Source organism: Rhea pennata, chromosome 6, assembly GCF_028389875.1.
Source record: "Rhea pennata isolate bPtePen1 chromosome 6, bPtePen1.pri, whole genome shotgun sequence".
In the NCBI taxonomy this organism is placed as follows: domain Eukaryota; kingdom Metazoa; phylum Chordata; class Aves; order Rheiformes; family Rheidae; genus Rhea; species Rhea pennata.
Window position 1 is genome coordinate 36258514 of NC_084668.1, and position 26473 is coordinate 36284986.

The 26473-nt window shown below is 45.5% G+C and overlaps 1 protein-coding gene across 1 annotated transcript; it reads right to left on the minus strand.

The window, feature by feature from the left end:
* Positions 1 to 408: 408 nt before the first annotated feature.
* Positions 409 to 9707, minus strand: ICOS (inducible T cell costimulator). Its single transcript, XM_062579233.1, is given in 6 exon segments — positions 409 to 498; positions 1105 to 1217; positions 2362 to 2700; positions 3594 to 3632; positions 9591 to 9663; positions 9666 to 9707. Coding segments are annotated over 6 exon segments (696 nt in total).
* Between the last annotated feature and the right edge of the window lie 16766 nt (positions 9708 to 26473).

Genomic DNA, 26473 nt, shown 5'->3' on the forward strand with positions numbered 1-26473 from the left:
TAAGGAAGTTCCTCATTGTGGATATTTGCCCTTAGCCAGTAACCCTGAGCAAAACTTGCACATCCCTTTCCCAGAGAGATTTAGGGTACCCTGCATTATCTCAGGAATCTGAGTGGAATAGAGTTGTAATCTCTTCCTCATGCATATGATCATCTCATTGCACTGGTGTGAAGCAGTTTCATTTCTAGGAAACTAGGTCCACTATTCTGATTCAAAATCTGCCCGGAGATTTTGCTTTTTATTTTCTTTTTCTGCTATGTGGCAGCATAAACTATATTATCAAACTCTTGTAATAATCCCACCCACTTAGTGTCAACAGGAGACGCAGTAAGCAGCCCTTTCTCACCCAGAAAAAAACTTGCAACAGATACAAGTAGAGGTACAAGGGCAATTAGACTTAACACAACCTCAGATTCTTGGTTTTCTAGCTGCATTCACTGCTGCCATGGGCATGTATTCGCTGTTGTACTCATGGGAGTTGGATTCACACTGCTGATTCTGCAAAGAGAAGGAAAATGCTGTGAATTCAACTTGTGGTCACCAACCTCACCCACTCCTGCCTTTGCTGTTTAAATAGGGCAGTTAATTTGACTGCTTTCAGTGGAGATGATAAAATAGACAGGCATTCTCATACAAAACTTGGAATAGGACAAACTGAAAATGAAAAGCAGATACTGTCCAATCAAAATAACTAATGTCCATGATCTCCTTTCTGTCCTGAGCCAACTGGTTTTTATTTAAGTGGTTTTGCTTCAGAACAGAGCTGGAATTGCTCCACTGATGATTTGTTATTCCCTCTTGAAGAAAACAATCGGGTGATTTGCTTACCAAAGTATTTTTGCTGACTTGTGCAGCTTTTCTCCTCTTTCCTTTGATTCCCAATCTTTAAATCAATAAACAATTCTGTCTTAGAAAAATTAAATCTGAGCTGCTGTCACCAATGACTGACTTTCAGTAGTAAATTAACAAGTCAGTCTCTTTGTCAAAACATACCACATGCTGAGTGAGTATGTGCCGATCCCACCCTCTAGATCTTATTAAATCAAGTTCCCCATCCATGACCCCTGGAAGAAGGGTTGTGCAGAATCTCATAGACTTGCTTACCTTGTTCCTTAAGCAACAGGCTACTACCCAGCAGACACAGAGAATCATGGCAAATGCCATTAGACCAATAATTATCCATGATGTGAGTCCTGACAAAATGCAGGCTTCCTTATCTGGAGATGAGGAGGCAGAAAAGTCATTGCTGAGAATTAGCACTTTCTTTCCTCCCCCCCCCCCAAGATAACTTTCCAAATTATTTCTCCTCTTATTAGTGAAATGGCAGAAGTGAGCTGTGGAGAAAGATATTCCGAAGGTAACAAGCTGTCTTGGGGTAGTGTACTCAGCAGGAAGTAGAACAGAGCAGTTTTCCAGGAGGAGAGGAGAAAGCTGACACAAGGGTGAAAGTGTTGTCTGAAAAGAAACCAAGAGGCTTGAGAGTGTGATGGTATCTCAGCCTTGAAGATCAGAGCAAGGCATAAGCTTACATTCAGTGAGCAGCACAGGTGATTTAAAGGACGGTCTGATCAAAAGAAAGGAGGATTTTGAAAGTCATGTTTTGACAGAAAAGCAAGTTAGGGGACACAAGATTAATCTTGCCCACATCTGGGAAAAATGATATAGCATAAAAAGAGTTAGCCATAGGTATGAGCATCTGGCTGCCAGGACAAATGGGAATGGACAGCGTTGGGAAGCACTGCAGACAAAGGATGACATGACCTGATTCTTAGACCAACACATTTTTTGTTCGGAGGGGACTGACAGATAAGGTAACCAACCACATAATTTTAACCTTAGCATTTCAGCTTCTTTCTTTGCTTAGTCCTGGTGTTCGAGAGAAGAGAGATGATAGAAAGAGAAGGACAACACAAGGGACAGCATTGCTACTGATTCGTATGGAGAATGAAGGAGTGTGAGCAAAGGCTATTCACTTTTTCGGCTTAATGTACTAAAGAGTCACTGAGTGAAAGTCAATTCAAAATTAATGTCTGTGCCCTTGGCGAAGGGCAGTGGGAATATTTCTTCTGCAGGCAACGGTGGGACTGCAGTAATCCGGAAGATGTAGTCTAGCTAGCTTGGGTGCCACCAGTAATATGAAGATCTCTGCACGGGCTGCAGAACCTACCCAGGATGATGAATAATTATGAGGGGGCCATGCTGAGCTCACTGCCAGCACAGCTCCATTGCTACGTCCACAGCTCCCTGCTAAGTCATGTTAAGTTCTTTTAGAAATATCTATGAAAACTGTAGTCACGTTTTTCACTGCAGGATCTGCTTATCAGTAAAACTGAAAGGAGAGCAGCAGAAAAGTAAACTTACCTTGGATGTACAAATAGGTTTCATTCAGTCTGCAATCTATGTAAGGAGGGGGTAAAAACATCTCCAGGCAGCAGGTATAAATGTCGGTGTGCTTCCTTTCCAGATTTTTGAGAATGAAAATGGTACTGCTATTTGAATGCTCTGCATGACAGTAGCTGACGTTACTCTTGGGAATAGTTTTCTCTTTGCTCACGTGGAGAGCACAGATCTGTTTCTTTTCATGCCCTTTGAAAAGGACCATGCTGAACTCGCTCACGTTTTTGGGGTTGTGGAATATGAGTTTGAAGTCTCCACTCCTAAATTCCACTGTCACTTGGGGGTCAGAGACATGAGGCTGATCTGAAGACATAAAAGTAAAAAGTAAAGTCACTCACATAGCAATGAATCTCTAAAATGAGAGGAAACTTACTCAGATAAGTGAACCATATGATTGAAACTTAAGGCATGGCGGTGCTTTGAAGAGTGGCTTTGCAAAGCAGCCTGCACAAGGAGATACCGGTGTACCATTTTGGTCATGAGCAGCATTCAGATGCTGAAGCTGTGGGGAAGACATCTTGTGAAGAGAGACATTAAGAGAAAATAAATGATACAAGACCAGAACTGACTTCTGCTAGAAGGCTGGACAGGGCGCTGTTGGCTTTGGGTCAGTGAGCTGTTTGGTAGTGTTTAGAGGCCCCCTTGGACCAAGCACTGTACACACACAGTCCCTGCCCCAGATTCATAGACACACTTCGTAGGGAAAACAAGGTGGGGCCAAGTGATAATAATCCTCTCCGGTTTAGAGGTTGATAATCTGAAGCATAAGGATGTAGCTGAGAACTTAAAATGGGGTTTGAACCCAGAACTCCTATATAAATGCCTGAACCCAAAGATCTCTCTCTCCCTTCTAGGGTGGATATTGATTAGAGGCATGCCATAATGTTGAGGCCTAATTATTTATGTGGCTCTATTGCCTTCCTCACTAACGTAACGGGAGGAGCAGAGGACAAGTGTCACTCTGTGCATGCATTTGTGTTGTGCTAGTCTCATTTTGTGAAACGTTTCCATTTCTATTTTCTTGGAGGAGAAAAAGTAAAGTGACTGAAAAAATGCAAGTGTCAGTGTGCTGTAAAAAAAAAGGGAAAGAAAAGAAAAATTTTTCTTCTTTGGGGCAGTATTTCTGATCTAGAAGTCATTTACAGCTATAAACCAAATTATGCAAGAGTAATTAAACAGACTTTAAAATGTCTTACCTATATTTTTGCATAATCGTGATGAGCAGGTGTCAGCTCCTGAAAAATACAGAATTGTTTCCTGTTTGAAATTCGGGGAGACAGACGGAGGGACAGAGGCTGTGGAACGTTAAGTTGGTGCAGTTATTCTCTGGTATTAGTACTTGTGGTGAGAGCCTACCTGATCCTATGTCTGTGTGCTACTCTGTCAAATCATGTCATGTGGTGAAATCACAAATTATAGAAATCAAAGAAGTAAAATGAGTTGAGCAATAATTAATATCAGTCACACGAATAGTACATATAAATTCTTAAAATGCTTCTGAAATGTAGGTATTTCTATTTCATTTTTATTCATATTTCATTTCTATTTTTTTTAATTTCTATTTCACTTCTATTTCATAAAGAGGAAGTTAGATGAAAGTAAAATTTTCCAAAAATATGGAAGGAATGTACCCCCAAATTAAAAATCATCATTTTGTTTTCTCATGAATCCAGAGCCCATGGTAAGCCAGCATTATGTGTTTCCAGACCGAAATGCCTATTGCACTCTCTGTGCTTTCTGTTCCTCACCACGGCAGTGAATGATCTTGCATGAAAACATCTTTTTTGTGACGCATCCAGAACAAGTGATGGAAGATGCTGTGAGATATACAGGAAGAAAATGTTCAGGCAGTTCATACAGTTTTGCTTCTTTTCCATGAGCATATTCTTCTCTTCATGACTACCAAACTGCATTCAATTCTGTGTCGTAGCCAGCCCCCATGATACGAGCCTGGCACACTTTAAATCTGTTCTGGGATTTTTTTGAGCCGATCCTTCCATCACCACCCACTACGGCAATACTAAGAAAGGAATTATCCGGCTGGGTTGGTGGCGTGTGGCACTTTGAAATGGTTTGTATGTCAGTAGTGGCAGGCAAAGCACAGCTTGATAGTGTTTCATTTAGAGTTCTTTTTGCAGCGCGCTCTAAAAGGAGAAGTTTGTCCCACACAGCCAGGTGGAAAAAAACCTGTATCTGCTTTCCCTTTCAGTGCTCTGAATCAGTTCTTCAAAGGCTGCTTAGATTGCAAGGGACCCCACAGCAGGACGTGATGATGTTAAGGAAATAGGGAGCAGACAGTTAAGAACTCACCCCATCATATTCTTGCTGCTATCGCTACGGGTGAGTGTGGACCCAGAGCGAGCGGTCCCTGGCAGTGCAGGTACGGCTCCGATGATGCAGCGCCACCGACGCTTCTCCCCGGGAGCCCGTAATCCCTCCAGCGCGGCCTGTTTAAGCCCAGCTACTGAACATAACGCTCCTGCTTGGACCTTGTAGGTGCTGGCCTGCCATTAGCCTTCCTTTCTGGACTCGGGTAATCCTTTAGTGTCCATGCCTTCTCCTGCACCCCAATCATCATCATGGACAGGGCATTGCAACGAATAATACTTGTTTAATATGTTTTTGGTGCAATGCGTAAGCTAATGGACTGCTGGAAGCAGCTTTGCGGTGCTTGCTCGGAAAGCAGTACGCGCTGTTATCCCATTCTGATTGATTCATCCTCTTCACAGGTATCTTACTCTTCTCGCTCTGCTGTCCACAGCCAGCAGCCTTATCTGCTGCAGTGACAGGTCTAATAGCCGTCCTTCTTTCAGAGCTGTTACTGAAGCGTGTGATAACAGACAAGGTATTTGGCATCCTGTGCCCGCTGGTGTGAAGATACGGCAGACGAGGTGCACGATACGCCAACCCAGAGGGAAATAAAGCCCTAGATAGGGTGAAGGCACCGATAGGGAAAGTGCAAGCCCTCGTAATGGTGTATAGCCTGAAAAGCTGAAAGCAAGGGTCAGGAAGGAAAACAGTTCTTGATGGCTTGCACGTTGCTTGGTGAAAGGAAACAGCTGCTAAGGGTAGCTGATAGCCTGTAGTTTGATAGCGTACACCTTTAAAATGAGGCCCAGCAACAGGCAAACGATGTAGGGAAGGGAAGAAAAAGCCAAGTGCACTAGTGTAACAGGAGGAAAGGAGCAGGGAGGGTGCTGCAGGCTGGCCGGGGGCGCTGGGGGTGTCCGCGCCGGGAGGCCGGGGCTGACCCCGCTCCTGGGCGGCCGCGGAGCCGGCGGCACCGCGCTCCTCTGACGTTGCCCGCCGCAAAGGGGAGCACGCTGCTCTGTGCCCCAAAGCTTTGAATGGCGACCCTGCGGCGGTGTCTCCGAGCAGTTTCGGTTTGCTGTCAGCTAACGACATCGCCCTTTCGTTCTGGGGGGCTTAAAATCGGTGTCAGAGATCAGGGTTTTAATCCGGGTTTCTGACGGAAAAGGGCAGCGAGGGGTCATGAAGCGTTTGCAGTTCACGCGCCCTCGCGGCAAGCGGAACGACTGCTTGTATCCTCTCGGGCCCAGGAGTTTAACCACCTATTTCCGAGAAAAACGCAGCAATGTACTTCTGTGTGCAGGCATTTTGGTAAACGTGATGCAATTAGTATTCTTCTGAGAGAAGTGCCCGTGCAGGAGGGTGCTTAACAGAGGGAGCTCATGTAAAGAATGAGTTTAACGGGGCCTGGGATTAAACCAAAAGGCGGTCTACGCAGCTAGCCGCAGGAGCGAGCCCAGGTGTGGGCGTGTGGCTCCGGGCACGCTCCGGGAGCAGTGCTGCCTCCCTGCCTGCTGAGAGGCAGCTCGTCGGCCCCCCGGCCCCCCGCCCTTAGTGCTGACTGCTGCGATCCGCCTGTCCTCGGCTGGCCCGCCGGACCCCCCGGCACGGCCAAGGTAACCACTAGCTGTGTTTGTGACGTTAATTGGTCGGAAACCTTCAGAATAAATGTGTGTTTTTTAGGGGATGGGAGCTAGGAAATCAAGGTTTAAACATCCAGTTGTACTGAGAGAGATTTGCCCACAGAACCGCCCTAGTACTGCCACAAAACACGTGAATAAAAGACTACAGCATGTTACTGCTGCAAATGAACAGAAGAATCTCTGCAATTTGGTAGTAAAAATGCTTAGATTTGGCCGCAAGGCTCTTTCTTTGGCATTTTTCAGAAAAGCCAACAGGTATTTGCAATATGAGCGTTCTGAGACGGAAGCAAAACAAATCTCGCGTTGGTTCTGCGCAGCGTCCCGTGGCGGGGCTGTGTGGAGTTGGTCCTGGCTCACCTCACGTGAGACTGTGTCGGGGCAAAGATAATCCAGGTTCAGATGTGAATCTGAGAGACGAACATGCACGTGAAAGTAACATGCTGCCATATTTCACTATGCAGGCGTGTGTGACTACGTCCTATGGGTACATGTAGTTACAGTGATGCTGGTTTCCACCAGAGGTTGCCTGTGTAACGGAGGTCTCCAATCCACCCGAGCCACCCTGATGGGCCTTCTGACCCGCATCAGTACGGCGGCGGGGAGGCCCAAGGCGGGGGCTCGGGGCTTGCTCTGGTGGTTGTGCTTGGGCAGCCTGCGGCTGCTGGAAGGCAGATTCCTCTCCGCATAAGGGGATTGCAATTTAGAGCTTTCTGGCTGCTCTTCGGCAGACCCAGTGCTGTTTGCAAACATGAAACATCCCATGCAAAAATCAAACCACATTTGATTAAGTTTAGAATTTGGATTTTAGGGTGGGAAGATGGGTGAGAATACTTATGCTTGTTTTTTTCCTTTTTTGTTGTTTTTTTTTTCTCTCCTAGCTCTCAGAAAAGTAATTAACTGATGAGAGAGCATGATTTCACCTGGGTGTGTTTGCCAATGTAAATGAACAAGGACAGTATAGACCCTCCTTCTCAAACGAACACTTTTGGGGCTTTTGTTTTTACTATACGTGTAATGAAACCGTACACAGTTTGTGAGTCGCTGCAGCTTTGACCTTTCAAGGCACTCTGCAAGGAGCACTTTCAACTCGGGGTCATCAGCTGTACGCCTGCCGCTAGCGCGCGCCTGTCCTGCCAGAACCAAGGCTCAGCAGAGGAAAGCAGTGCTTCTGCACAAAGCGAGTAATGTCCAGAATTACTCTATGCAGCCACCTGTAGTATGGATTATTTCTAAGCTGTAAAACATGTTGTAAAATATGGAAACTATTATAAGGTATACAGTTAATGTAGCAGCCATTTTTGATAGTATTTCACACACTCCTCTGAAAAATGGCCCTGGTTTCCTCGTGCACTGACAACAAGAGAGCTGGAGGGCAGCAGTGATAACACCCAGCAAATGTTGGCAATCAGAAATTCATGCGCAGTTTTTCACAGCCGTGGGCCCCCAGTGCTACCGAGTCCCATGGCTCTGCCCTCCAAAAGCCGATTGCCTGTGTTCCTGCACTGACACCGGAGACTTAGGCTCTGTGCCCTGACAAACAATTTATCATGTTTGTGTTACCGAATGACCCATATAGATTCACGTATAGATTGCCTTCTGTGGCCTATTTTCATTGAAGAAAGGAACCATAGATCTGAAGTAGGCCTTGCTCATGTCTAAGCAAGATAATGTTCAGAAATTACTCTGCCTTCCTGAAAATTTGCTACTGTGCTTGCAAGCACTCCCTGAAATGCTAACATGTTGGCATTAAATGAGTATTGTGCTGATGTGTCCTACATCAAGGTGATCTTTTACAGCCTTTTCCTTTCCAGCAATGATGATAATTACTACTTTTTAAGTTGGAAGTAACGTAGGAAAAAAATCTGAGATACCATTTCTCATTTAGAGGCAATTCCTTTCTTTGTCCTAACATCTTGTCTCCCCAGCCCAAGCCCTGCCCTATAGGTTTGAAGGAAGGGGGAAATACCAGTGACTGGTAGCAGAATTATTTACATCCTTAAAATTGCAGCCTATTTCTTTCCATAAGGAATGGTCTCTTAGGTAACTCCAGGCCCATGGATTACATGTGCCAGGCAAGTATACCTGCTAAATTGGCTAGCGGAGAAATACCGAACAATATTGCTGGGATCTGGTGTTACTGGATTTCAGAATAACTCTTCAAGAGCAGCTCAGGGCCCTGTAGAGATACCGATCACAATTCTCCTTTGCTGGGATTTCACCCACCTTTTCAGTCTATCTGAAAACTCAGGATACTATTGCTGTATTAGTTACCCTTCACAAATGTATCTGTGTTGCCTAAAGAGCTGGAACTATAAAAGCTTAAATTGTGTATGACACCTCAGGAGTACTAAATGCTAAATCCTGTGTCCCTGGAATTTCAGAAGCAAACGTGTCCAATAGCCCTCAGCATGACCTCCAAAGGAACACGGTCATATGGGGTTTAGTTACTGCACCCACTAAATCCTAGGCCTTACTTCTGTGATGCATGCTACTAAATCCTTGGACAGTATATGTATCAAAAAAGACTCTTAATCAGATAGAACCTATATTCCCATTCTGGCCTGAAATACGTAGGTTTCTGAGAGGCTTCAGGTAAATGGGAGCTATTTTACTTTGCATAGCTGTGCTGAAACACTGAATCTTGTAAAATGCTACATCCACGTTCATGGCTGTACTGAGAGCAGCGCTGTCTCGCTGTCCCTCCTAAGACAGCGCTAAGGACGCTATGCCTCCTTTAAAGCCACTCTGAGTTTCAAAGCTGCAATGAAACAATCTCATCCACACTGCCAAATTGTACGTATTTTTCAAAGTACAGAAATTCCCTGCCTTAACGTGAGCCAGGTTAGTATCGGTATCTTGGCTTCTCCTTATGAAGCCATTCACTCTCAGTGCCGTGTATGTAGGAGCGTGTGCTGGGCAAGGGAAGCTGGCTGGAGAGCTACAGTCCAAGCAGCTAGAAGGCAACGCAGAGCAGGTGAGGTAAAGAATATAAGCAATGAAATCTCTGCTTCTCTGTTTTGGGTTGCCAGAGCAAATGTTCTGCGCTAGCGGGGATTCTCTTTGCACCAGCTCCCTAGCGCTATTAAAGTCAAGAGCGTTCCTTTTGCAGCTGTTTCCCTGGATTATCCGTATTCCCCCAACCCCTCGGCATCACCCCTCATTTACTGCCTCCCTTCGTTGGGCGGGTTAGATTCCACAGAGACACGTGCTGCAGGGAGAGTAATCCAAAATGCCACTTACCGTACAGCGCTTCAGACTGGAAGCAGAGGAGACAGAAAGTTACCACCGCCGACTTCATGCTTGCCTGACATAGAGACACCAGCCTTCTGTCGTCTCTGAAGACGGGGAAGAACTCATGGGTAGAAAAGGAAGTGGTTTGTGGGTAATGGGGGAAATTATATGACAATCAGAAGGACTTTTTAATTTAAGCCCTGACTGTGTTACAGCTATGTCAGCATTAGCTGTCGCCCACACCTGTGGAGTTTGCCTTTTTTTTTTTCCTACTTCAGGGGTTGCTGTCACAGACAGGAAGATGAAGGATTTTCTGTCATAACCTTTGATCTGCACTTCCGCAAAGACAACTTCTGACTAAACCTGCCATGATAGAGGCTACCATCTTCTACACTACAGCCCCTGCACATACCCAGTGGTCAGCGAGTTGTTGCTTAAATTAGCTTAGAGTATACACACATTTGCAGCTGGCCACATGGCTTCGCCTCAGGGCTTCAGCTGCCCGTAAGTAACTGCTGGTCTTGCTCTATGCAGACACTGTTATTAGCATCATACGTACAGAGTATCCTGGATTTCATTGCAAATACAGATCCAAATCGCTCAGCCCTGTGCGTTCCTGGGGGCTCTTGCAGAGCTAACGCTGGCACCCTGGAGCTCCAGGTTGTGTGGGCAGGAGAGACTTTGCAGGAGGGGATCTGGGATCTGACCCAGTGCCCTAAGTCAGAAGTTTCCCTCCCTCCCTCTGCTCTTGCATGGCGCACTGTATTCTGGCCTGCTATCCATGTGTGCTCAGGAAGTGTTTCAGGACCTGTCGGGATAAAATGTGCTGCATTCATTTGGAACTGGCTATTTATACGTATCTGTAATACTAATTTGAAGGCAGATAAAATGTTGGAAAAGTAGCTCCAGATGGGGAGTATTTGGTTTGTGATTGCTGTAGTGCCTGGAGTACAGTTTGGGGTAGGCTTGGCAGCACCCTGAGGCTTGGTGTAGATGAGAGTTGTTTCTTTCAGGTGGTCGAGCGTGCCTGATGGTGAGCCAGCAGAGCCCGGGCGCTCTCGGTGCGTGCTCACAAGCCGAGAGACCTGCAGGTCCCGCTTGGGGCCCAAAGCGAGGGACGCTTGCCTTCTAGTCTACCCCCAAACTGACTCCTTGGTTGCTCTTCACCCTCTTCAGTCTTTTTGCCTTGGCCGCCCTCTTCTGCTGGTGTTTCTCTCCCTCACGAAGACATTGCGATTGCAGTTTGGAAGCGTTTTGTATAAATGCTACGGTTGGTTACAGTTAAGCACCTGGGACAAGCAGTATGTTTCCACAGCGTGCTTCCTATTACTGTAACTATTTTTGCTCACAAACACGTGTTTCCTTTTTCCATCCTCAAATGCTCATTTCTCTTCCTCTCATTTCAGTTTTCATGGTCTTTCATCCACGTGCTCCTCTCAGAGCTCACTCTGTTCCTCTTCTCCTAACCTGACTCCCCCTCTGTCCTCCTCTACTCTTCTCCTCAAGGAGAAGTTGCCTTTCAGAGTGTGCGCTAACTCCTTCCCCCAAGATACGTTTGGTCTTCGTGTCCTACCCCCAAACTTACTCTGCCATTGATAAACTCCTTTTTCCTCCCGTCTCACTTCAAAATTGCCATCTTGACTATCCAGAGGTTGGAAAATCCTTATTGGCATCTCTATGCCTTTAGAACAGCAGCCAGCAATGTACCCAGTTCCCAAGTGAAATGTCCTTGTCCCCCCCTCTCCTCAGTCAATGTACCGTCATTCTCTACCACGCTGTCTTCAGTGCTTCCCCCTTCTGGCCCTGGCGAGTCGGACACCGCCACTTTTGCTGCTTCCCTAAGGAGACTTGGTTTGCCATGAGGATTTGCCTGTGATGTGCAATGTATATTTTCCTTTGCTTTGTTTAATCACGTAACTCTTATTATACTTGCTGTTATCATCCCAGGTAGTTCAGCAAAATGCTGCTTGCATCTCCTGATTCCCCATGAAACAAAGGTGTATTTACACTTAAGCAGCTTGTGTCTTGCCATGCAGCCTTCCACTTCTGCCTGTAGATGAGCCATTGCCCACAGCAAAGTAAAATAGACTCTGTCTCAATAAAATCTTTTGTGATCCTTTCTGCAGAGGCTGTTACAGTCTATCTGCACAAATTATGCTCTGTTGTCTCCCGCTGCTTCTCATTCTTTGCTTCAATATCTGCCCTATATTCTCACGACTCGGGGTCGTTCCCTCCGGGCTGGAGCAGAAAGCCTCCACGCTCATGCATTTTTCTTTCCTGTCCTTCTAATTGAGAAGGGGCACAAAGACTTTCACTGTGCTATTTTTAGGGTTTGGCGATGGCTTTAAATCCCCCTTCCCATCAGCGCTGCTCCCCAGTAGGCGTGTAAACAAGCCGCGGTGGTTCAAGATGTAGAGATCTGAGCCTGAAACGCAGCTCGTGTGCTCCCTCGCTTGTCCTGATGCCTCCTCTGCTGCTGCAGGGCTGAGCTCACCCGCCGGCGCACCCTGCGAGCCTCCGTGGAGGCCGCCGGCCCTCGCCTCCCCTCGCCTCCACCGCAGGGAAAACATTTCCCTGCAGAGCAGATCTGGTGAGACGGGTCCCTTTGGGGGCGAGTGCGCCGAGGCTTCGCTTCCTGGCGCAAACTGTCTGGCTCAGGTGCCCCACAAAACCACCTTCTTCTTCTGATTTTCTTGAAAGCAGAAAAAAGCTATGCTAAGCAGTTAAACCCAGATCTAACACACGTGCGAGGATGCTGACCTACGGATTGGATCAGTAGGAGCTAAGTGGTAAATTCAGGCGACCTGAATGCCACTTCAGTCCCTGTGACAGATGTTTTGTACGGGCAGGCTCAGGGCAGTGAGAGCCACCTAGGCAAAAAGCTGTCTGGGGCGGGGAGCCAATGGCCCCCGCGGATCTGGCCCGCACGGGGCTGTGGCGTCCTGGAGAGGGGCCGAGCCCCCTCCCAGGACCCAGATTGTAGATAGGGATGGATCAGCGAAGCTCGTGGCATTGCCGAGCCCGTTACTCAGCACGTCCTGTAAAATTGTCATACCCCCAGTGTTTCGAGGCTCATAGGAGGGTGGGAACTCCTGTGCTGTGGTTGTCTGGTCAGCTGCTTTTGAGGAGTTAGGGCTGAAAGAGCCACGTGCTGTGGTGGTAGCTGGGGTTTGTGGTGCGATTTTTATCTCTGTGTTGTTGTGATTGCTACTGAAAGGTAAACTTTTGCTGTCACTGTGTTGGCAGCATAACAAAGAGGGGCCTCTTCCAGCAAAAACAGTCATCAAAGTTGTGGCGTGGTCTCCTGCGTTCAAATGTCGTGCTGAAAATTGCAAGGGCAGGTGCAGCAACACGGCGTAGGGCTGGATTTCCAGAAATACAGAAGTGGCTTAGGATGCGACAAGTGCCACGTCTGTTCCCAGCTGAGCTGAAGTGCTTGGGAAAATTCTACCTTTTGAAAAGCCTTTTCAAGTGTCCTCTGGCCAGGCTTCGCTCTGCAGTCCTTGCTAGCGCCAGCTTGGGACAGGCTAAGCAGCTCAGGCCTGGATGGATTTGGAGGAGTAAAAACACCAACATACCAGCCTGCTTTAAAACGTAAGCGAGCCTCCTCCGTTTTGTTGGTCTCGTTCAGGATCAGCCAGGTTAGTGCCGCTTTGGGACCAAGGCGTTCTCGGCACGCGTGCATAAGCTAAAAAGAGCGGTACCCCCCCTCCCCCGGGGGGCGAGGAGCCCGGGCAAGCGGAGCGGGACGCGCTCTCGGAGCCGGCGGAGGCGCCCGGAGGCGGCGCGGGCCCGACGGCCGCCGCGCCGGGCAGCGGGGCCGGGGCGGCCGCACGGGGGAGCTCCCGGCCCGCGGCCGCCGCTGGAGGCCTCGGCGGCCGCCGCCGGGCGCCTGCCCCGCGGGGCTGCAGCGGCGCCTGGGCGCTGGCCCGGGCTGCGGGTCGGGGGCGTTGCGTTTCTAAAGCCTTTGTATCTTATTTCTGTGCTCAGAAGTTCTGATATCTATTTGGCAGGGGCCAGTGCAGCACTTGGAAACCTGATCTCTGGGCTCGGCGGCGTGGGTCCTCTGGGCTCGTGAGGTTTTTGTGGCTGGCCACAGGAGACGCATTCTCGCGTGTAGGCTGCTTGTCTGCGCTCACTAATTTGAAGAGAAAGAACAAGCTTGTAAAACCAAGCGGTCCCCCCAGCAGGCCAGGACGGACCAAGAGGCAAAGGAGTTTGAATGAAAGTTGCCTCAGTCTTCATGTTGCTGTTTCATCCTGAATGTGAGCAGTTCCTCCTTTGGGGGGACTAGGCGAGGGCTCCTGATTCCAGCCAAAGCCCAAATTGGCTTGTTAGGAAAATCAGGGTTGTTCACATCTGGAGCAGAGAGGTTTCAGGTTGAAAGGCTCCCTCTTACTAAACAATCAATATCAATTTACTGATATATATTGATGAACTTGTTGAAATCAGATCAGTTGATTGACAAGATAAAAATACACTTATGTGTATCTGTCGGATCAGCATGGCTTGTGTGGCAATTCACACGTGGAAGCAAGTATCATGCAAGACATGCTAAAGGAGGTATGTATTACTGGCTTGCACACGTTAAATTGGAAAAGAGGACAAAATTCTCATGTGAGGGCACATATCTCATGGCATCTTCAAGAGAGTGAGGAGGAGGATGATAGTATTGCCTTATCCTGGCATTGGTAGAAAGTCCAGGATAATGAAACACGGTGCAGAATGAATTCTGTCAGGCAACCTTGAATTCTGAACTCCAGCAAGAAGTATTTCTGCACAACCACACAAAGGCTCCAGTGATCAAAGACATTATTTTCTTCTCAGATCTGCCTGGCAAACCCGTGGTCCAATAGCACAAGCAAGGAGTTTGTGCTGTGGTCTGCAGAGCAATTCTGGGCAGAGGTCTGCCTTGCACACGCGCAGCTAAATTTCAGCCTCTACTTGAGCAGTTATGGATGGATGGTGAGTCTGATCTGCTGCTCTGTTGCATTTCTTCAAGAAGAGTGTGCTGGGTGGAAACCCCTTGAGGGCAAGGAGCTTATTCCTTCCCTGCTGGAGCAACTGAGGATGCTAAGGCACAGAGACAGGTGAAGGGACCATAGGATGTGAAAGGCCAGGGAATCGCAGCAAGCAGCGTGTAGCTCGTGGAGGGAGGGAGATGCTATACCAAAGCGCAAAGAAAGGCAGTCATGCTTCCAGAGAGGCTGAAGGAACTTCCTGGGGACCAGCCAGCATTAGGCCAAGTTTGCTGCCACTCAAAGTCACTGAGTTAACTAACATTAAACTTGGGAGCGAAAATCTGCCCACAAGAGTGCGGCAGACAGGGGAGAGTTGTCTGTAAACCCTACCGATGCATTTGCAGTTTGTCCCAAGCACTTTGGATTTCTGCTTAAAAAGTTACTTAACCTACTTTTAATTCAATAAAACATGGCTTTTTCTGTGTTCAGAAGCCCTCTGATCTTCTTTGGGAGCTCTCTGTAAGGGAGGGGTCTAGGCACCCCTCTCACAGCTGATGGGTTCTGTCACCACAAGGATTTGGAGTACAAATTAGAATGAGGAACAGAAAATAAAAATCAGATGTATATGTTCTCTAGACAGCATAAATGATTGAAATGACTACTCTAAAACATCACTTTAACCACATTGATCACATTACAGATCACCAGAGGATATTCTGATGATTTGGCCTTTGTCATGTAAAAACTCTGTTTTTTTCCTTACTGAAGTTCTTAGCCTTGATGCAATCTCTTGATTGCTTGTGGAAAATTGACATAGCTGCTTCATAAGAATAAGTTACACATCTCCATCGTTTCTGAGCGTGGGCCTCCAGGATTTGACATTCTTCTTCGTTTTGATGGCTCTCCGCACCCATAAATTACCATGTCGACGTCAGCTTGATTGTCAGGGACTTTACCCTGAGACTGCAACCAAAAGAAATTGCAGTGTATGCAGATGACTAAAGTTAATAGGACCAAGATAGAGCACTTTGAGCAAAAGCTACCAGCTCAGCAGCTATCCAGCTTCCATCTTGATCCATGTGAGGCACACGCTTTATACAGTGTAGGGTCAGCATATTCAAACTAGCTCTTGCCTGGATCACAGCAAGCACGAATGCAAGTGGCTCGCCACATTCAGGCAAGCTCTACATTAGCAGAGGTACCCTGGTTCTCAGGAGAAATACTCAGAAAGTTCTGCTCAGTCTAACCTATTCCCAGTTACTGTTCATTTGGCCCCGGGAGGGACCCCGGGGGCTGCATACAGGAATATGCAGCTCCCTGCTTGCCCATGAGTGACTGCAGGCAAACTTCAAAGAGCGGGCTTTTCACACAGAGTCTCTTTGATCTCAGCTGTGTGGTGGCCGGTCTTCAGAGGTGAATGTTTGTTTGCAGGGCCTTTTGTTGTCCTAGACAAAGTGCTGCTTCGGTTCCGGGCCTGTGGCTTCCTGCAGTGCTGACGGAGCCATAGCAAAGCACGCTGGTATCCAGAGGAGAGGCCAAGCAGCCTGCTGGAGCTTGTTACGGTGTATCGAAGCTGTAGACGTGTCCATATTGTTCATATAGATATTACTAAATGCTGGATTTTCTGTGTCCTGTTCATGGTCTGCTGAGTTGCAAAGACACCAACGCAAGAAAAGTCCTTGATCTGCAAATTTTGGAAGTTGGGAGAGCATTGCAGGATAATGTTACCATATGGTTGTCCTCCTCTTAATGCTCCTTGCTAAACATCCTCTGTTGGACACGTATGCTGGAGATATAGGATAGCTGACCTACTGTGCTTTTGTTCTCATTGGGTGCAGCTGCTCTTCTGATATGCTCTTGTGAATTGTTTAGATGATGATCAGAAAAGGTGAAAGTTGATGTTTGTTTTTGCTCTGTTGGTATTTCTTTTAACTAACTTAAGAATTCTTCAGGAGTCTCCCATCTTGTTTGGAAGCTGCCTTGGTTTGCCATCAAACCAGAAATGGACTATGTCTCTTCAGATATTCCAAGAAAATATGATGTGTATAGATCTCATTTTTCTCTTCCTAGAACTGTTTGTAGGTGGATTAGCTGCTCATTCAGTTGTTTCAGGGCGACCACTGAAAAGTCACACGCATATATTCTCTTCCTTTAATTCCAAGTCAACTCTTCTGGCTGCTTGCCCTGTGAAGTTGCTGGAATTTTTTCTCTCCCGTCTGTCCGCTGTACAGTGTCAGTAGCATAGCAGAACCTGGCCATCAGGAAGCTCTCGGTGACGTAGCTGTGCTTTGCCCACCCACAGAGATCAGTATCACAACTGATGTCAGGTTTTGTTGTCTCTTGTCAACAAGTGGTCCATCGGGTGCTGCTGTGCATCTCTCTGAAGATGGTTGTATCCCTACTGGCTGTGCACAATCTTTCTTGAGACATATCTCTGCCCTGACTTTGGGGGACCTGCTGTGGCTAAGGAATATTTACCCAGTGTTTGTTTTGTTGGTGTTTACAGTATGTTGGGAGGTATGCAACTGTGCTACTCTATTACTCTGCAAGTACTTACTGTAATATGCCGTCCACAAAAAACATGACTCCTTAGTTACCAAGTCATTAGTCCACGTTACATTAATGTAGGGTTATAGCTCCATGGGCCCTTGCTGTGCTTGGTAAAACAAAGGCTGTCACAAAAACAAAGTAAGCAAGTCATGACACTTTGCCTTACTTCTCATAAGGTTGCTGTGGTTACGCTATGTTTTCTAGTGACATCAGTGGGGACTCTAATGCTTGCGTGATCGACTGTTTTTGGTGTCTCTCTTGTTTGGAGAATGAAAACAGTAATTGAAGGGGAAAAAGTTAATTTGGACATTTGCATCTTTCCTTCTAGTTGCATTTTCATAACTAGGAGGTTAGTGTTAGTGGTTTAATGAGGAGCAAGTGGTGATTTTTTATATTAGCTTTATACAGTATAGTTACAGATTATTCTAGTTGATATGGAAACATAACTATTTTTCCACTAAGAAAAGAAACTTTTCATTGTTTCCAAGTTTTGAAAACCCCCAATAACCACCTCTTGTCTATCTAGGTTTTTCTACCATTTTCAAGGCCACTTGAGCTTTTACAAGTTTTTCCACTACTTTTGTAATACAGATCATTTGATCTTCCTTCTTTTCCTGGATTCAGCATTCACAGGGTTTCACAAAGTTGTAAGATAAACTTATGGAAGACAAATCCATTAAGGCTGCTAAGTGCAAAGACATCATACTTTAAAATTCCTGAGGTATTAGTGAGGGAAGGCTGGGAAAGTATTTTGGGGAAATTTCATGGCATTCTTTCACTGTTTTATACTCTTCCCTGAGATCTGCTCTTAGTCACTGTTGGAAACTGCATGGTAGGTGGAATGGACTGTTAGTCTGATCTGATGTGGGTTCTTGTATGTTCTTATGCTCTTACTGTTGCTGACCATGATGGCAAATTGCAATTTGATTTGATGAACAGCATCAAAGCCTAAAAAGTGCAGTATTCTCCACAATGTTTGAAGCTCAGGGGACTGTAATGTCTTTCAGACTTACCACTTAGTAGAAAGATGCTTTTGGATGCTTGTTTAGGTCAACAGCTGGAGGTTCTGTGATTGACCTGACCCTTTCCTTGCAGGCCAGCCAGCAATCCCATATTATACAACGTCTCCTGAGGCACGGTTGGTGCAGGAGCAGGCAGATACAGTCAGCGGACACAAGCAGCTTTGAAAAAATTCTCATCTAGCTCTGCAAGCAGCCAGCAGACTGGCTGCTTAAGGTGAGTAGTTTGTTCTCTCCTAATGGGTTAACTGGCTAATTTTACAATACAATGTCATTAGGTTTGTGTCACGTTTGTGTGCAGTTGTCCAGAAGAAAGCAATTTGCATCAATATTGTCTAATATTATCATAAACTCCCAAATATAAATCTGGGGAGTAGGAAAACAAATACAAAAACATGTGATTTACAGATGTTCCAGGGAAGAGAGCATTCATCAGCAGAACTGCAGCAGTTACAGTGGATGCTGCAGTAGAAACCCAGCATTGCCCACTATTTTCACTAATTGTTCCATGCGTGTGTCAAGCGAAGGCCATCCCTGATTTCACAGAAGTTGGGACTGCTTAGCCTTGAGAAGGGAAGTGCGTGCCTAGTTCAGAAGGTTTTGGTGACAGTAAGTATATACACACAGGCTGCCTTCAGGCTGGAGCTCTCTGTCCCAGGGAGAGTTAGCAGCAGCAGGGTTCAGACCCTAGGGTACAGACCCAAGGGTACAGTCTGCTGCAGAGTCTACCAGTTTCAAAAACGATTCACCATGTCTCATATTTAAACACTTACAAACACTACAAGTAATAAGCATGACTGGAGTATGTATGTGACTTTGAAATGGGAAAGGAAAATTGAACACACAATTGCAAACACAAGTAAAACTAGCTGAAACGACACAAAAGGCTCTTCCTCAGTAGGGAGCAGTCCCTTTCTTCTATCACAAAAATCAGCTGTGTAAAGGACTTTTAAATGTTTCAAAAATTGTTGAGAGCAATGATATTTAGTGCTGTTGCAAGATAAAAGTACACTTTTATCTACCATCAGGTGGTCTGATGCTGATCTGTGCTGAAACAGGACAGTGTTGTGAGTAGCATGATCTCCTTAGCAGTCTCAAAGAGCATTGAAACAGCAAGCAAATAAACCATTACAAGGTTTGCTATTAGACCTGGAAAGTTTCAAGATGAGAGTTTTTTTTCCCATTCTGTGTCAGGACAAAAGTGCAACCTTTCAAAAGTTTTCATTGAAAATCAGGAAGGCCAGCCAGCTTTAAAAGTTTTCCGTCAAAAGCGTGGAGAGGGTGGGCACCCTCCTACGTTAGTCAGTGGTCTGGGCATCTTCCTGCCTGTGATGTGGGATGAGGCCATCGGGGCACAGCAGTCTGGGTGTCTCACTTCTCAGCAGAGTGCCACAACGGCCGGGCTCCTGGGTCTTCTCGCTCCTGCCTCGGGCACTGCGCACAAATTCTAACTTTGGCCCAAAGCAAGCTTTGTCGAGAATAGCTTGTTATCGCGCGTGCACGCAAGGGTTTTTAAACAAATGAGCATTCTCTGAACGTAGTTTCTAGCCGACTTGAATTATGGTGAATAGGAAAGTGACTAATGGGGCCAGCCCACCCACCCGCCACTGGAAAGCGGCAGCTGTTTGCTGAGGTGTACCCGAGCGAGCAAACTAGGGCAGGAGCCAAAGAGAACTCTGAGTGACTTCTGAAACGTCTTGATCGGAGATTTTGCTGGGGTATTCTGTTTAAGCACTTTACGATTACAAAACTGCTATGGTATCTCCAGTGACCATGTATCATCAGAGCATCAGTTTCACACTGCAAGAACTGAAAACAGAGTTTCAGCAAAACATGGAAGTATTTTCTAGCAACTAGACAGAAACTGGCAGCACTTCATTTTTCAGTCCATTTGTAGTTTTTATTTCAGGATAGATGCAAGACTGTATTTCTGAATAACTGAAACGATCTTTTGCAAGAAGTGTAGCTGTAATGAAATGTGGGTTTAAGTAGCATGGGAAGCCTTCAGGCATGCTCTGTATATAACTATGCGTCTGTCTTGTGCATATTTCTGTGTTGCTATTTTTCATTGTAAGAATTAGGATTCAAATCTGTTAATGATACTTTCGCATACTACCAGTCTCACATCCAGCAAGCTATTTCCAGCTACTGTTTCCTGTCCAGGGACAACTTTCTGTAACACTTAAACGTTTCACTGAACTTTATCCTACACAAATGCTATTTTTGTGTGACGAATATGATTGTGATTTATTCAGGGACTTAAAGCCACACAAACGTGCTTTTAATATGAGTAGGTGTATTTACCTACAGCTGTCAATGCTTTTAATCCGTACACTAGCCTTCAGGAAAAAGAAATTCATAGAGTAAAGAAAGGGTTCTGTTAGATGGAAAGATTCAGTTGGATCCAACTGGCAAGTATCAAAAGTTCGATTCATCCTAATAGTGAATCGAACCTGGAATCACATAAAGGTAACTACCTCGTAGCATAAAGAATTATAGTCAGGAAAAAGGTCGACTAAACCAGACAATAAAAAGAGTGCTTACCCCCTTCTTCACATATATCCCTGTTTACCCAGTAAATGTCCCAGTCTTGCTTTCTAGCACAGCAGAATCTCAGCTAAATATTGTCCTAGACTGCAGTTTTAATGGGGGGGGAGGGGAGGGAAGATGGTAGACAGGAAGGGGAAAAGGGCAATTATTAAAAAATAATTGTGCCTTCATTGCTCCACTAAAATACCTTATCTAACACAAAATGCTTCAGGCTCTCCTGTCAGGTAGCAAAGAAAGGCCAGCACAACAGCTTCACCTGCATTTGCCTCTTCTGAGTTACATGATGTTAAAGCATCATCTTTTTTCCTAAAAGATTTCTCACTCACATACATAATTTTTGTTTTTTTGCCAAGAAGACTAGCACTGTTAGACTAACAGATTCTAAATTCACAGCCAACCTCCAAAGACTCTGAAATTTTGACAAACTAAGAAGTAGAGAAAAAATAGTTTATCTTTTGCAAACACTCATTTTTTTTGTTATAAATTTGATGTAGTTAAAGTATTATGAAGCAATGGAAACAATGTTTTACATGACCAGAAGGTTGTCAGTGCAGAAGGGCATTACCTCCAATACTTCAACTGTCTAAGCAGCCCTAGGCACCGAGCGTTTCTTATTCTGTGTGCTGGAGAAGGACATGCGGAGCGCTGCTGTTGCCAAACCTAAGCCGGCCTTTCTGCGGGAGGGCTGCGCCCCGCGGCGCGGCCTGACCCCGGCTGCCCTTCGCCCGGGCGCCCTGCGGTCCTGCCGCTCGCTGGCGTCTTACCCAGCTGCCGCGTGAAACGCAGCCCCGGCGCCTCCGCGTCTTGATCGGGGAGGACGCTGGCAACGCGGTCCGAGGGCGCGTCCTCTGCAGCACGACCGACGAGCTGAGAGGAGGCAGGTGCCCACAGCTAGCCCGGCGATTGCCCCCATCCCGGGAGCCGGCAAGCAAATGCTAAGGGTGCGTTTCCCCCCATCCCCGCCGAGGCACCTGAGACGTAGGGGTGAAGCAACTTTGCCCACTCCCAGGAAGGAGCCATCGATGCCTTGTGATCAGTGGGAGTGGAATAATTGCTGCAGTTAATAATAATTCTGTACAGAAGCCTGGTCTTTCTTAATTCTAAAATAAGAAAAGACAGCACAAGAAAAAATAATGGAAGTTAATCTGAAAAATTGTGAGAGAATTGATGAAGTTAATGTGAAGAATTTGCACACAGGATATATGCCAGCTACCTGTTGGGGTAGGTGTGGCACAAGTCTGGCACCAATTAATAAAATTAGTGCAATTACATTATATTATTGCACGCAGGCTAAGAGAGAAAAAGGCTTAAGAGACGTTCCGTCTAAATAAGAGACTATTTTAAAGAGAAGAGTAGTCAAATAGTCATAAAATAAAATAATGAATTAGTTTGCTGTTATATGAGCAAGGAAAATATTATTAATTTGTGAAGCAGACAGTCATCTTTGTTACAGAATTAAAAGTGAGAGAGCTATTATAGATGCTACCCACACGATGTAACACCTCACCAAAGCTCAACTACGAAACCAACTTATTCTGCTGATTACTGCTGTTCTAGCCATCTTTCCTGCATGTAAAGTATTAAGTCAGCCAGTTATGAAGCTATTGAATGTTTCCAGAGTGTCACTTACCAGAAGGATTTGATAACTTACAGAGAAATGAACTGTTTTGCTTTCTGATCTTGATTAAGCACTACTAACATACCACATTTTATAAGAGTTTCAGATGCAGGGCTTTGGTTTTTTTGGTTCTTGTTTTATTTCCCCCAATATTTCTATGATTTTGTCCAGCTTATTGCATCTAAGTTTTCAATCTGTATGATAAAGTAAATTAGAGCAGGTGTTGTGTTTCTATAATATAGCCTAAAGCTGTTTTTACCACAGGCAAAGAGAAGGCCTATTCTTCATCACCTGCTTGGTGTATTCATTCTGGCTCAAATGGAGGAGGGATGCCAGTGGCAGAAACTGGGGACTGTCAAGCAGGTAAGAAGACAGATTCTTAAAAAGCACAAAAAGAAACAGTTTTGTCGGAGCTGTTACAGAACTTCAGACATCTGCGCTTTCCCCCAACACCCGCACACCAAGAGAGGCCTCGGCCGTGCGGCCAAGGGCCAGCCGAGAGCAACGTTCAGTGACCATTTTCACAGGGAAGGAGGAGGCTGAGATACTTCTTACAGCTTCTGGTGATGCACGTGCACAGCGCTAAGTACCCTGCAGGTCGGTGCGTGCTGTTCCCCTCCCGCTTGCCCTGGAGACTTGCTAGCTGGCACAGAAGGGAGCAGCCCTTTTGCTGGCCCGTTCACCGCCAGCCCAAGGAAGCCCCAAGGAAGGGCTCTGAAAGCAGGGCCCGGGCCCCCCTAAGCAAATAGCCAGTGGCCCGTTTCACACACAGCAGGGCTCACTTACTACCTGTGTGAGCCCCAGGAAGAGCAAAGCATCGCGCAGCTTGTTCCAGCTTTCGCCAGGAGCTGCTGCAGCACGAGGCCGTGCGACGCCTGTAAACCCCACCCACGGCACGGCGGGATCCAGCCAGAGGTCACCCAGTGTTTCAAGTTCCCCGGTTTTAATCACACATTCAGTTATAGGAAGTGTCTTTGTTAAAGTTCCTCCTACTGGAATCATGTAATTAGGTGAAAAAATCTGTTTTCCTTAAAAATATTCTTGCTCCTGGATGGAAAAAAGATATAACCCAGAAGGAATCCAACAACAAAAGAAGAACTCAAACAGCATTTTTTTAGTCAACATCAATACTGGTTGCCTGAAACATGCCCTTTCAGGATTCTGGCACGGTTTTCCTTCACTCTGGCAGGATAACTCCGTGCAACTGCAGTTGCATGGAGTTAGTGTCGCTGATTAAAAAAAAAAAAATACCTTGAATGACTGCCCTATGTGTAAACTGTTTGTAATGAGAATAAACAGCTATCAGTTATTTAATATAACATTATTTGCCATTTTGAGCAGCGAGTATTTCATTACTGAACTGGCTTTATAGCTAGTAAGAAAGATTTGCTTTCTTATCAATTTTATCAATGAATAAAGAAGTACTATATAGCATTTGTTTGCTAGGAAATTGAATGAATATAAATATTCTGCTAGAACAGAATTAATCTAGATTCTTTAATCCTAATTTTGACTGCAATCTTATATATTTACTTTCAATTTGTAATATATTTATATTGAAAAATGCCTCTGTCTTACCACTTCTGCTGCAAGAAGCTCGCCTGTTGCTGCTCCTGTGAAAAAAAAAGCAACTCAAAAAGTTTGGGACCTCATTTGTGTCATTTGGAGCTTTGAACAGAAAAGAAGTGATGCTGTCTGGGCACACCCCATGCCAGGGCAGAAAATGAAGCAGATCGAATTGAACATATTAAAGTGTTACTTTTTCAAAACAACTGCCAGAAGAGAATTAAAGAGAGAAACTGTCAAAGAAACTGAGAACTCCTTTCTTCAACTGTAACTTCATAACCACTGAAAAACATTCATTCAGGTTTAAAACCGTGAGTGTGGTTAAGATAGCTGACTATAGACCTGCAAAGAAATCTCCATTTTAAAAGTAAAAGAAGGAGAAAATAGGCAAATATTGAAGAGCTAAAGATCTCTTACTTCAGGGTAATATCTGCCAGCTTACGTTAGTAGGAATTATTAATGATTCCCAATGAAGTTTTGTCACCTACCCAAGCTCTTCCTCGCTTTGTCACTTTAGCAAACTGATTTTACTGATTTTAGGGAAGATTTTTACAACCCCATCTCTTCCTCCATTACAGCTACTAAGATCTTCTACCAGTAATTGTTAATTTGTTCACAAACCACATAGTTCCTCACCTTTCCTCTGTGATACACAGTGTAAAAGTACCCTTAAAGACTATTCTTTAATCAGTCACAACAAACTTTTGCACAAAATGACAACGAAGTCATGTAAATACTGCTTATCTGTGTGTAGCAGCAGAGGAATAATTATGCCCAGGTGATGCTCAGGCACCTGCTGGAGCAGCAGAGTGTGGTGCTGTGAATTTATGATTCCTTCCTCTTTCTGTGTAGCTCTAAAAAATTCTGAAGTTCGCCTCTCCCCTAGCTGGAAGCCTGCACTCTAAATTTGTGTTATAGTCCCAAGGTAATGCAGAGGCCCCGCAGTCTAGGTGTGATAGTAACTAGTGTGATAGTAACTAGCTCAAAATACATATTTATTTGTTCAAGCAAGCATGCAGTTTACAAATGCCAAGAATAAATTGTTTCTGGTAATGCATAAAGCCATCTGTTACACACCAGCCTTCTCTGGTTTGGATTTCATGATATAACTCCTGGCTGCATCACCTGATTCCTGTTCGTGCACCCCCTTCTAGAGGTAGAGCTCTTTAGTCGTGGTGTGGACTGTTCCTATTGCAGGAAAGACTGATGTTTGGGATTTTTTCAGGACATGCTCCCTCAAAGTAGCTTTTGTCCAGCAAAAGGAAGAAGCCAGTCTTACCTTCAACTCTGCATCCCCTCCAGCTCTCACCTTACCCCCTCACGCACACACTTACGCTTTTTGGAGCTGCAAGGCTTAGAGTTGGTACACTCATCAGAAATTGTATCAAATTAGTCAGGAGTTACGTGGCCAAGTGAAATGTTGGTTACTGAAGAACAAGAAATTAGCCCTGGGTGAATTTGAGCAAAGGTCAGGTTGGTAGTGACGATAGAAGTGGGTCAACAAAAGTGTGCTGTTGCATAGCCTAGTGCTTCATGTTTTTTTTTTTTTTTTTTCCCTAATTAGTAGGGATCAGCAGGAAACTGGATAACCAGATTTTCCCTACAGACCTCAGGGCCTGACTTAGTAGTAAGCTCAAATTCACATGTTTCTCAAGAGTGGGGAATCTATTTCACAGGACTAACTCTAAAGCTAAAATGATGGACCATTTATTGCCTGCTCACAGGGTCGCAGATGGGAGGCTCTTGTCAAATGGTTGTCTGTACCAGCCACGACTCTGATAATTAAAAATGGCACAGATAAAGTTTGATCAGATAAAAGAGCAAAGAAAGTAGAATCTGTGTGTATGTGTGCATGCAAACAAGTGTACCCGTGGAAGCCCACTCAGATGCAGCCAGAACCTCACTGTCTCTTTCTGAAACAGGCTGATGTGTCTCCTGGCTGGGTAAAAGGCACCTGGAAAGAGACTCTTCCTGCACCTCCCAAGCAGCGTGGTCTCGTTATTTGGCTGTCCAGGTAAGATATTTGGTTATGTTTTTAAACTCCTTGTTCTAATGAGTAGAGCTCTGAGACCAATTCCTTTAGCCTCTGCTTTTCACGTTCTTCCTAAAAAAAGAGTCATGATGTCCTCTTCACTTTCTAGGAAGTACACTGACCTATAGTGTGCATCTTTCATATATTAGTACTGCTGTGGTTTGACAGAAAGTTGTGTCCAACTTGTATTTGCCAGGATTTTTTGTGGGATGATCATGGTAAGATGCTCTCCGAGCATCAGGGGAAAGCACAGAGCTCAAGGTCCTGGAGGGCTTCACAAGGCATCAGGGGAATGGAAATTTCCTGAGGTCCGAGCTCTGCTCTCTTCAGCGATAGCTCGTGTATGGACCCATGGAGATCGGCATAGATATCTCTGCAGGCACTTAGGCTGCACTCACCCCTGTAGCGTCAGATACAAATTTTATGAGTATCATTGTCAGTAAAATCTGAACTGAAATCTCACTTTGGTCTTCATTGCCCCATCAGCTGATCTAAGTGCACCTGTTACCCTGCTCAAAAACTCAAAAGGAGAGCCCAGCTTAGAACAACAATAATTACTATGTAATATTTTACTTGTGTTGTATTACTATGTAATT